Genomic DNA, 12475 nt, shown 5'->3' on the forward strand with positions numbered 1-12475 from the left:
CCTCCCCTTTCTCCATCCCAGCCTCACCTTCCTCCACCCCAGCCTCACCCTCCTCCACCCCAGCCTCCCCTTCCTCCACCTCACTATTGAGGTCCTCGCCAGGTCGCACAGCTCCCTAGAGCAGGAGGTAGGATAGAATCAAGGTGTGCAGAGCAGGTCTCAAGAGCCCGTGCCAGGGGATCCCTAGCGATGAACCTGCTGAACTAGATGTCCAGCCTCTGATGGACCCAGGCTAAAGGCATGTGGATCTGTGTGCAACTGTCATCCACTTCTCAAAGAAACAGCCAAAGAAACAGTCAAGGAATGTTCATGAAGTATGTTGTATTCCCCATCGGGGGCCTTACATACACCATCTCATTTATCCCTGAACACAGTGGCATTATAAAACACGGACATGTGAAATAGCATGATGGTTTGCAGACTCACCAGGGGTTGGGATGGTCCGGCGTGAGCAGGAGGCTGACGGACAGGAAGGCTGGAGAGAAGGGCCCAGAACTGGGGGCTTCGAATGTTGTGCTGAGGAGTCTGATGCTCTCTGTGTTCAGGGAGAAGCTGTTTGATGTGTTAAAATCAGAGATGAATAAAATGAGTTGGTTTACAGGTTAGAAAGATGATTCTGATGAGAGGGTATGAGTTCTTCTCTACCCTGGCTGCACTTGGAGAAATATTGCTCTCAAGTTACCATCCTTAGAGTTTCTGTTCACTTAAGAGGTAATTAAGTAATCAAGTGGGGTAGAGCCCAAGCATTGGCTTTTTAAATTGTTTTTTAAAAAACATTTTTATTGATTTCAGAGAGGAAAGGAGAAGGAGGGAGAGAGATAGAAACATCAATGATGAGAGAGAATCACTGATTGTCTGCCTTCTGCATGCCCCCTACTAGGGATCAAGCCTGAAACCTGGGAATCAAACCATGACCTCCTGGTTCATAGGTCAACCCTCAACCACTGAGCCACCCCAACTGGGCTAATTGATTTTTTTTTTTTTGAGAGGGAGAAACATCAACTTGTTCCACTTGTTTATGCAATCATTGGTTGATTCTTGTATATGCCCTGACCGGGGATCAAACCCGCCATCTTGGCATGTTGGCACGATGCTCTAAACCAACCGAGCCACACCAGCCGGGCAACATAGGTCTTTTAAATAGAGCTTCTCAAGTGATTTGAACGCACAGCTAAGGTGAAAGCCCCTGGGACATTTGAGAACTCTGGAGACATTTTGGGGTGTCACCGCTGGGGAGGGGGATGCTCTGGGCATCTTGTGGGCAAAGGCAGGATTCCTGCACAGGCAGCCAGCCCCACAGCCCAGAGTGATCTTCCCAGGTGTCGGTGGCACCTCGGCTGGAGGATGCATTTCAAAGTGCAGATGCCAAGTGGGCAGAGCCTGAGAGCCAGGGTGGGGGCCAGAGAGGAGACACGTCAGACACAAAAGCAGAGTCAACAGATGTTGTCCATTGCTGGCCAGGGTCACCTAGGACGCTCCTTGGGCTTTTGACCAGGGTGTAAAGAGCAGGTTTGGGGGAAAGACTGTGAGCCCCGATGAGGGGATGGGGCTTCCGAGGGTCTTCCGGACGTCGCGGTCAGATGGCCGGGAGGTCAGCGGGCCTCCGTGTGGTCAGACGCGTTAGCAGGAGCCCCTTCCGCTTTGCTGCAAACTCACCTCCTGGTCCCGGTCGCTGTCCCCATCTGCGTACAGAGAAGTACTGATGATTATCATCCCCCTGGGAGCCTTCCTGGGCTGAAAGGAAAATTCCAGCCCCACAGATCTTGCGCATGAGTGACAGGTCCTTAATGCGAGGCACGGGCGTGGGCGTGGAGGGTGGGATGCGGCGGCCGTCAAAGCCGTCATTTCTGCTCCTTCGTGATGTGGGGGTTCCCTGTCACGCCGGCAGTCACACCACAGCACGTTGGCATCTGAGAGAAGCAACGTGGGCCCGACATCCCTGCACCCGGCCCCCGACACGGGGTCAGGCGAGGCCCAGCTCAGCCTCGTTCTGTGACATTTCCGCATTGCCTGGGGAGGCGACGTGGCTCCCGGGAGGCACCAGGAGCTGAGTCTGGTTCGGGGTGGGCACTGACATTGGGGGTGGGGATGGCCACCCTCTCCCTCATTCCTAGAGGACCGCCCGCCGGACAGAAGTTGGCAACACAGAAACCAAAGCAAACCTTCGCCTGCGTGGGCTGCTGTGAGCAAGTGCCACAGGCTGGGAGGCCGGAACAAGGGGCACCTGTCTGCTCACAGTGTTGGAGATCGTGCTGTTGGCGGGGTTGGCTTCGTGTGCGGCCTCTGTCCTTGGCCGCCGGATGGCTGCTTTCTCCCGTGTCCTCGCGTGGTCTTCCCTCTGCGGGCGTCTGTGTCCTAACTTCCTCTTCGGAAAAGGACACCAGTCGTAACAGAGTTGGAGCCCCACTAACGGCCTCATTTTAACTCCATTACCGCTTTTATTTAAAAAAATATATTTTTATTTCAGAGAGAAAGGAAGAGGGAGAGGGAGAGATAGAAACATCAATGATGAGAGAGAATCATTGATTGGCTGCCTCCTGCACGCCCCACACTGGGGATCGATCCGGAAACCTGGGCATGTGCCCTGACAAAGAACCGAACCGTGACCTCCTGGTTCATAGGTCAACACTCAACCACGGAGCTACGCCGGCTGGGTTCCATCACCTTCTTAAAGACTCTCTGTCCAAATGGAGTCACATTCCGAGGTCCTGGGGGCGAGGACTCAACATATGAGTTTGGAGGGGGCGCAGTTCACCCCAACAGGGTTTCTCAGAGGCGGTGCCACCAGCCAGAGTCCTAGCCTTTCCTTGCTGGGTGGCTGGGGAGACCCTCAGAACGTTCTCGGGGTCCCTGTGTGCCCCCTCCCTTCTGGGAAGGGTGATGCACCTGCCAGAAAGAAACCTGACTCCCCGCATTGTGCTGTAAAAATAGCTCTCGTTGTTCCTCCTCTGAAGGTTATTTTCAAGCTCTTTATAACTAGGTTTTAATTTATTATTTTTTTAATGCGAAGAGAAGGGATCAGATTCCCTGACTTTCTCTCTCAGGGAAACTCAGGTTTCCAACTTGTAGGGCGGGTTTCTACTTCTTCTCCAATATCGGGGCCCTCTGTTCCCTCGAAATGCTGCTGTTTCATCTAAAATCCATTTTAAAATAAATGTGGGATTTCACCTGGCAGGCCCTCATGCCCCAAAGTCAGGCACTTCTCGAAGTAGCATTTGACACCACAGCTCATGGTTAGTTGAGAACTTGGAAGGAGTGACTCCTGCAACCTGTGGCTCCTGGGTCCCCTGGCCATGTCCAGGGGGAGTGAGGCCACCTCTCAGCCCCCCACACCTTCCTGGGGTGCCTCTTCGCTCCCCTCTCTGCTGTGGCCGCTCTGCTGACCCAGTGGCCTGAGATACTGCCAGGCCTACACATTGCAGACCAAGGACTGAGGCTCCGAATGGAGCCTGTTAGACACTTTTTTGCCTGTTAGACACTTCACATAAGAGGAAGCATGTAGGCTTTCTGTGACTGGCTTATGTCACTCAGCAAAATGTCCCCCAGGTTCATCCGGGTTGTCGCATGTGGCAGAACTTCTGTTTTTTTAAAAGGCTGAGAAATATTCCATTGTGTGCATGTGCCAAGTTTTCTGTATCTGCCCGTCCATCAGCGGACACAGGTTGTTTTCGCATCTTGGCCACAGTGAGTTATGCTGCAGTGAACACGGGAGTGCTCATAGCTCTTCGAGATCCCGAGGTCAGTTCTTTCTGATGAATGAATACCCAGAGGCGGGCTTGCTGGGTGGTATGGCAACTCCGTGTAATTTCTGGAGGAACCTCCATACTGTTTTCATTTTGCATTCGCATCAACAGTGGACTGCAAAGGTTCCCAGTTCAATGTCCTCACTTTCCTGTGTGGAGAAGCTGGGGGCCTTCTCACTCTCCCCCTCCCTCCCGCCTTGGAGCACAGCCCTCCCTCCCTGTCTAGGGAAACCCTACTCTCTCCATGCACACTGCTTTTTCATCATCTCAGCCTCCTCATCTTCCTGGTTCTTATTCCAGTTAGTATCCTCCCTATTTTTTTGATGCAAAATTCAGCCTGCCTTTGCCATGTAATACATGCTGACTTTGTGCGTGGCTCGATGCTAAGTGCTTTACGTGATCAATCTCATTTAATCTCCTCATCATTCCTCTGATGGCAAAGCACTTGCAATCTCTGTTTGACAGAGCAATGAGTCTTAGTGAGATGTAGCAATTTATCCAGCGTATACTTTGGAGCAGGGGTTTGAACGGAGCGTTTTCGTCACCCAGGTCCCTAGTGTTTATCTTAAATTTCTATTTTCCTACAGATGTCTTCCCAGCTCTCCGAGGATGGGGACTATCTCTTTGACTTTGTTGTATCCTCCACAGTGCTGGGCATGCAGTACATGCTCAATAAACATGTGCTTAATCAATAAATATGTTTAATTGGTGAGTAGAGCTAGGTTTTTACTCCCAGGCATCTGAACACAGCCCTGCATGCAAAGTTTCAAAGATGCATGAATTGTACAAATGCTACAAATGATGATTCCATCAATAACCACTAACCTATGTCTTCTTATAAAGCATCTATCTTTATGTTTATATGACTTTGTCCTTATTTATCTTTATGCAGCATAACATATCATGCCTTATAAAGCATTTTCACACAATTAATTAGACTCTAAGAGATTACAAAACCATACTTTGTAATGCAGGGCTGTGTTCAGATGCCTAGAGTGTATTTTATGAAAAGCAGGAGAATAAGGGTGATGTCACCAGGTTGGTTAAATCGAGGGGAAGAGGTAGACCACTGAGCTATTTTAGTGTGGGGAGTGGACAGGTTGGTTTTCAGGTGCGACCCTCCACAAGGACCGGTCCAGCTGTGCACAGCTGCCCCGACTTCGGAGAGGGAATCTTGGCCATTGGCTCTGGGTGAAATGGCCCTTGCAGGGTTTGGAGCACAGGGGTGACATGTTCTAAAATGATGAAAGGACTCACTCTGACTGCTCAGTCGAGAACAGACCGAGGGGTTGACGTGTCACGGTGAAGCCCATCACTTCCTGCCCGGACTACAGTGACAGCTTTGACGACATCGCCCGCTTTTCTCCTCGGGGGCAACCTTCTTCAGGCCTCAGTGTCCTCCCTCTGCCATAGACCACGTTTCCAAAACACAGGCCAGATCATGCCACGCCTCAGAAACGGCTTTTGGAACAAAATCCGCACGCTGGGCGTGGCATTCGAGGTCCCGGGATCGGGCCTCCACCTGTCCCTCCAGCCTCGCCTCCCACTGCTTTCTGTCCCTCTCACACCCTCCCATGCCTGTGCTCATCCTCCCCCTTTCTGTCCAGGAAAAGCCTTTGTTGTCAAGTCCCGTCTTCTCCTGAAAGTCTCTGCAGCATCTCCAAGTCAGGACGAGTCTCCCGAGCACTCCCACAGCGAGGGCACGGTGCCTGGAGCACGCTGCTCCTCTAGTTCTGGTGGCCTTACTCAGGGCCACCCACGTGGTTTGCTCCGTGTGTCCATCTTTGTGTCCCCTGATCCCTCCGTGCCGTGCAAAAAGCCCAACTCAGCCTCTGACACGGTTCCCCTTAGCCACACTGTTTGCTTCTGCCTTGCAGATTGAAGCGCTAGTGAAGGACATGCAGAGCCCGGAGACGGGGGTCCGAATGCAGAACCAGAAGATCCTGGTCACCAGCATCCCTCACGCCATGACAGGTAACCCGGCCTGTATTAGTAAATAAAGTTTTATTGGAACATGGCCACATCCCCACTTATGTATTGTCTTTGGCTGCTTTGATACGACCATGTAAATAGCTGTGCAGAGAGACGGTATCATGGCCCGCAAAACCGAAAATATTTACCCTCTAGCCCTTTCCAGAATACGTTCGCTGACTGCTGGGCCCCAGGCCCCTTCTGCAGAAGGGGCCAGAAGGGAAGGAGAAAAGGACTCAAAAGGTCACTTTGTGAAGCCATCCACCCAGGAGGTCATTTAAAAAAAATGTTTACTGTGACTTTTTGTTTGTTTGCCTTGTTTGTTCTAATGAAATCAGGTAGCAGAAAATAACTATTTGGCATTAAAATAAAAACTGGCCTTTGTTCTACCCTCCCCTACCTTCTAATTTATATTCAGACCCTTCTTAACTACCCTGTGGGGATGGCGCCCTTGTGTCCTTTCTCTGGGTGTGGGATAAAGGGGTGCAGAGCATCCTATGAGGATATGGACAGAAAGAGCTGGACCCCAAAGGAAGAATGCATTTTGATACATGTGTGCATATGTTTTATGCTTTGGGGTTGCAGTGGAGGGCATGTTTCCCACGGAGGCATATTGGCTGCAGAAGCAGACAGCTTCTCGCAGCACCAGCTGGGGCCTCGCCCTGTGCTGAGCTCCCCATGAGCCCTCACTCGCCCCCCCGCCCCCACCCACGACCTGACTATTAATTTCTCATCAAGTGCCCTCGCCTTTGCAGAGGCAAGCTGGCTCCCAGCCTCCTGATTCCCTGTCTGACGGCCTGGAAGACGGGTTCCCCCACCAGCCATGTGCCACTCAGGGTTCCCTGAGTGCAAGCAACAGAAGACCCACCCTGGCTAGTTGGAGCAAACGAGGAATTGATTGGAATGTGACAGGGCAGCTCACCTAAGAAAGGGAAATGGATGAGCCAGACTCGGGAAAGGCTAGGAACCCGAGTAGCCTGGGCACCCAAAGAGCAGGGATTAAAGGGCAGACTTTCCAGGGTGCCTCTGGCCTCCCCCAGCAGTTAAGATGCAGCCGTGGCAGTTCTCCCTACCCTGGCTGTCACTGGTTTTGGCCTGAATTCTCCACTGGATTCGGCAGCCCTCAAGGGGCAGAATCTCCTCTTGCTCATCCGGGTAACCCCAGTGCTTAGCAGAGCTGTGGGGCAGGGTAGAGATCTACTACAAGTCCATTGAATGAGTGAACCAGCCCTGGTCTAGCACCTGACATTGAGTCAGGCTCCCCGGGATTGAATCCGCTGGGTGCCTTTTCTAGCGATGCAGCCCGAACCTCAATGTTCTCATTTTAGAAGCAGGTGTGGCAATTCCTGTCTAAGAGAATGAGTGCAGGAAGTACTAGTAAAGGAGATAGTACCGTGCCTGTGGCCAGCACACAGCGGATGCTGGAGGAGTGGCAATAGCTCACAATTTCCCACACTGTGTCAGTTGACATACACCATAAAGTTAGGGAAAGATACAATCGTCCCCATGTTGCAGAGGGGGCCCTGGAGACGCAAAGAGGTCCAGCAACTTGTCCCCATGTCACTCGACTCTTACGTGGCTGAGCTTGGACTTGAGCCCAGTGGTGTGACTCCAGTGTCCACACTCTTATTCCTATCGGTGTGCATTCACTGCTCCCCTCCCTCGCACACGGGGTGTACCTGGTTCCCGGCTGAGGTGCCCCCCTGCCATGCTTCCCCTTGCTCCTCCTGCTGGTGAACCCCAGCGGCTGTTGGAACAGGACACAGGGAAGGCCTTGTCTTAAGGCAGCAGCAGATCAGCACTAATAACAGCTAATTGAGTAATTGGCATCCATCTCCTCGGATGGCAGGTGACCCAGGACTTCTGGGGACGAAGATGGCTGAGGCAGAAGCCCGCACAGCCCACGTGGTACAGATGCCAGTGGCCTGTAATCTCATTTGATTTATTTCAGGAAGCCGTCAAGTGGATGAGAAAACCCTTGGCTCCTTGGTGGAGAGCGCTAATCTGTCCGCTGTCTATTTGGGTCTTTCTCCCTCGGTCTGCATAAACTGTGTAGCATTCAATGAGACTTGGGGTGGAAAGTCTAAAACAGCCAGTCCTCCCCTTGCCCTAGCCCAGTGATGGCGAACCTATGACACGCGTGTCAGAGGTGACACGCGGACTCATTTTTTTGGTTGATTTTTCTTTGTTAAATGGCATTTAAATATATCAAATAAATATCAAAAATATAAGTCTTTGTTTTACTATGGTTGCAAAGATCAAAAAATTTCTATATGTGACACGGCACCAGAGTTAAGTTAGGGTTTTTCAAAATGCTGACACGCCGAGCTCAAAAGGTTCGCCATCACTGCCCTAGCCAGTTTGGCTCAGTGGATAAAGCATTAGCCTGCGGACTGAAGGGTCCTGGGTTCGATTCTAGTCAAGGGCACATGCCTGGGTTGCAGGCTCGATCTCCAGTAGGGGGTGTGCAGGAGGCACCTGCTCAATGATTCTCTCTCGTTATTGATGTTTCTATCTCTCTCCCTCTCTCCCTCTCCTTTCCTCTCTGAAATCACTAAAAATATAAAATAAAAACAGCCAGCCGTCGGATTTTAAGTGAAGTTTGCTTTTGCCCAGCCAACCAGGGGCGAATAAAGCTAAGAGTAACGGAGGAGAATCCAGTGAAAGCAATAATGGTGGGCACGTGGGCACTGACAGAGGTAAAGGCTGGCTATTGTGCCCCAGGGTGTGGATGGGGAGGGAAGAGTTACAGGTGGCCCAGCCTCAGCCATGCTGTGGGCAGGTAATTCAGCCCAGAGAGCGTGGGAGTGGAGCATAAGGGCCCTTCCTGGAGGCGCCAAAGGAAGTGCCCCTTCGCCATCTCCGAGGAGGGAAGCCTCCTTTGCAACAGTCCAGCCACAAGGACACAGGCAGCGGGGTCTCCGACCCTGATGCTCCTTCGTGGCCTATTTTGCGGGCCGGCTGCCATGCAGGCCGGGGACCAGCGTGGCCTTTGTAAAGCAGGCTGGGGTTGCTGGAAAGGGAGGTCTATGGCGTTTGCAAGATGGTGTCTGCATTGGGGTGTTCGGTACCAGGACAGCTTGTCTTTCTTCTGCGATGGTGCTGCCCTCCTCCTACAAGGAGCATGTGCTGTGTATGGGGCGAGAGTCCAGGTTGAGTAGGAGGCACACAGCTTCCCTGCGGTCCTGCAGCAGTTCTGGACTTGTTGGTGGAGCTTGGTTTGCTTCGGCCCTTAGATAAATCTGAATCCTGGGGGGCTGGGTGGGAGAGGTACACTATCTCCCCCGACCCTGTCTCTCTCTGCCTCCCCTAGTTTTTTCACACCAGCCTCCACTCTGCACTGTTCCCAGGACTCAGGGCAAGAGTAACAACGGAGCCCACATTCTACTGTCCAAAGCAATACCTCACCCTACAAAGAGTTACTAAAATCTGTCCCATCCTCCTGCTTTGATAAAAGTACCTTCACGAGGGTTCGAAGTCTCTGACTCTCTCAGAGTTTCCCCCGGGGAACTAGGGGGCGTGGGAGAACCAGCCCCCTAGCTCAGCCCACCCCCATTTTTCTTCCCATCCCTGGCTCTGATTTAGCCCATGTGTCCAGGCTCCACCTAGAGCGCCATGGACAGCTTGCCTTGGGTCTGATTATTTTCAGTGCTAAGACCTCGTCTGTTTACTTTCTACTTGAGTCTATGCACAAATCATTGTGAGGTAAGAAAAGAAGGACCACAAGAGAGGTAAAGACGGAGAGTGTGTAGGGGAGGGTAAGCGGGAAACCAGGCCAGAGTCAGATCATGGATGGCCCTGGATTACGGGCTGCAGGGTCTGGACTGAACACAGTGGGGGTGGGTGGGTGGGTGGAGGAAGGAGTCCCTGAAAGTTTTGAGCAGAAGAGGGACATGATCACAGTCTGGACTGACACAGTGGGGGTGGGTGGGTGGGTGGAGGAAGGAGTCCCTGAAAGTTTTGAGCAGAAGAGGGACATGATCACAGCTGAGCAGGGAGGAGTCCAGCGGGCGTGTGAGGAGGCTCCGATGACGGCCTGATATTTCTGTTTTGCAGGAAGTGATGTTCTGCAATGGCTCGTCCAGCGGCTCTGGATCTCCAGTCTGGGTGAGAGCTCGTCTGGCCCTGGGTGACCGAGGCTTGCTGTGCGTGGAGCCCACGAGAACCTCCGCAGGCAGAGACTGCCTGGAGGCTTAGCCCGGGGCTCTGAGAAATCGACATTTTAATTGAACAGACAAGGCCTTCATGCGTAAAACAACCAGAATCCAATTGGGGGACAGAATTGTTTCATATAAAATATTGGCTGTGGGATCCTCCTATTAGCGCATTCCCCAGCTGATACTCGCCCACAGCCAAGTCCAGGAACCTCTGTCCTCCCTCCTTGATTGACGTGCTGGTTGGAGTTTGGGGTGCTGTGTGTGGGACGGGTAGTGAGCTTCTGCCTTCGGCCCCTGCTCTTAACTTCCACGCTTCCGCTGCTTCTCCCCAGAGGCACAGAACTTGGGCAACTTCATCGTCAAGTATGGCTACATTTACCCCCTGCAAGACCCCAAGAATCTCATTCTCAAGCCGGATGGCAGCCTCTACCGATTCCAGGTGAGTCTTGGCCTGACCTTGGCTGTTAATATGGGGTTAATCTTATCTGAAGAGATAGTTGCTTGGCTTCATATCCTCACAGATCAGGACTTTGGAAATAAGTGGAGGGGGCTAAGGACGTTTTATCTGTTAAACCACATGGCTGGGGCCTTACTGGGTCGGAGCCCACTGTCTAAGTGAGGTTTCTTGGTTTCTTTCGTAGACGCCGTATTTCTGGCCGACCCAGCAGTGGCCAGCTGAAGATACAGACTATGGTAACTGCCTCTCCTCATGCCTTTGTTAGTGCTTAACGTGTTGCTTGTTTACTTGCTGCATTTTGGTGGCATTTGTCTTGCTGTCATCATGACCTTTCTGTCAGTACACCCCTGTATTGGGAGTGTTCCTGCAGGAAGAGAGCGGGCCAAGCACAGCAGCCTCATGCACAGAGAGCCTGCAGATGTGTCTGTTGCGTTCTCTCCACCGGGCCGAGCACAGCAGCCTCATGCACAGAGAGCCTGCAGATGTGGTTTTGAAACATGATGATGGAAAATGTCATTGTTTTCTTCCCCAGCCATCTATCTGACCAAGCGAAATATCAAAAAGAAAGGGGTTTTAGAAGAACACGAAAAGGTACAGAGATACTTTCAAGTAAAGGTTATTATACTTGAGTGGAATATAGTCTTGAGTTGTTCTTTCTCCCCATTTCCCTCATTGCTACGTTCATATGTATCCTCATCCATCCATCCATTCATCCGTCCATCATCCATCATCTATCCATCTATCATCCATTCAATCTAGCATCCATTCATCATCCATCCATCCATCATTTGTCCATCATCTATCCCTTCATCCATCCATCTAACCCATCATCTGACCATTATCCATCAGAATATTTAGAAGCAGCTCCCTGAAGTTAATTCTTCCCTATGTTGAGCTTCAGTTTCTCATGCTGTAATTTAAGCCCTTGCTATCCCAAAATGATTTGAATTAATATGTATGATAATGCATATTAATTGGTGAACAGGTTTGAATTTGCGTTTGTGATGGGAAAGCAATAGTATAAACTTTTGTTTTAGGCTTGAGGAGTCATATTTCTCTAAAGGCTTGATTTCTGGGCAGACGGCAACAATGCTGCTGTGTTTTATGCATTACAAACATGTTTTTAGAAGCGCCAGCATCATACCAATGTTAGGTCTTATCTTTGTGGAATTGTGATGCTCTGTTGTTGAGTACTGAGTTCCCATGCTCCTCCCCACACTGTATTCCCTTCTTCCTAATCAGATTTGAGATACATATATTATTTAAAAAAGGCTTTTTGAGACTTTGGTGCTACACCTTGAATGAGCAGCTTGCAAAGCTGGGCGAAGGCCCGTTGACTGGGCCTCATTGTTGCCAAGCCAGGGGCATGCCCTCGTCGACGTAGGGCTTTCTGCCCACTGCACGTGGCATATGTCACGGGCCTCAGTGTTCTCACTGTGTTTTCCTTCCCTAGGAAAACTACGATTTCTTGAACAAAAAAATCAACTACAAGTGGGACTTTGTCATTATGCAGGCCAAAGAGCAGTACAGGTGAGTGAAAGGTCCTGGTCATCCCCTGGTTGTTCTTCCTCCCTCCCTCCCTCGTGTCCTTTTGGTAAAATAACCCTTTAGTGGGCGTTTATGGTTCAAGCACTGGGCTAGGCGTAGGGAATATAGAGACACAGTCTAGCGGGTCAGGCAGAAGATTGTGATGCTGCAGTGGGATGAGAGCCACAGGCAGGAGTTTGCAGAAGGAGCTGTAGAAACCACATTGAACTTGGAGGCTGTGTAGGAGGCATCCAGGTGAAGGATGGTGATGGTGCATGGAGTGGCGAGGTGGGAGACACCGTGTTCTAGGCAGACAGGACCAGAGTCTGGAGGCAGGGGGTGTCCGCTTGACGCAGTTTCTCATAGCAGAAGTGGAGAGTGCGAAGCTTGGAACTGGCAGAGGTGAGGATGGCGAAAAGGGCCACAGGGAAATATTTGAAGCAGGGGAGGTATGTAATCAGATTCACATGTTAGCACCACCCACTGCTGCTCTCATTTGCCTGCTGTTCACATCAGAAATGGAGCTAATGTCCTTCTGGAGGGCTCTCTTTTATTTTTATTTTTAAAAAAATATTTTTATTGATTTCAGAGAGGAAGGAAGAGAGAGAGAGAGAGATAGA

General features: G+C 51.1%; 1 protein-coding gene across 2 annotated transcripts in view; it reads left to right on the forward strand.

Moving 5' to 3' along the window:
- Positions 1 to 12475, forward strand: part of RGS9 (regulator of G-protein signaling 9) — a 62365-nt gene that overhangs the window by 5284 nt on the left and 44606 nt on the right. For both annotated transcript variants that reach the window (XM_005875782.2, XM_014547267.1), the window contains exons 2-7: positions 5621 to 5717; positions 9771 to 9821; positions 10204 to 10310; positions 10513 to 10564; positions 10861 to 10919; positions 11782 to 11858. In XM_005875782.2, the coding sequence (XP_005875844.1) occupies positions 5621 to 5717; positions 9771 to 9821; positions 10204 to 10310; positions 10513 to 10564; positions 10861 to 10919; positions 11782 to 11858 (443 nt within the window). The remainder of the gene's footprint in view (positions 1 to 5620; positions 5718 to 9770; positions 9822 to 10203; positions 10311 to 10512; positions 10565 to 10860; positions 10920 to 11781; positions 11859 to 12475) is intronic.

The sequence above is a fragment of the Myotis brandtii genome, unplaced genomic scaffold, assembly GCF_000412655.1.
Source record: "Myotis brandtii unplaced genomic scaffold, ASM41265v1 scaffold469, whole genome shotgun sequence".
NCBI classification, from domain to species: Eukaryota; Metazoa; Chordata; class Mammalia; order Chiroptera; family Vespertilionidae; genus Myotis; species Myotis brandtii.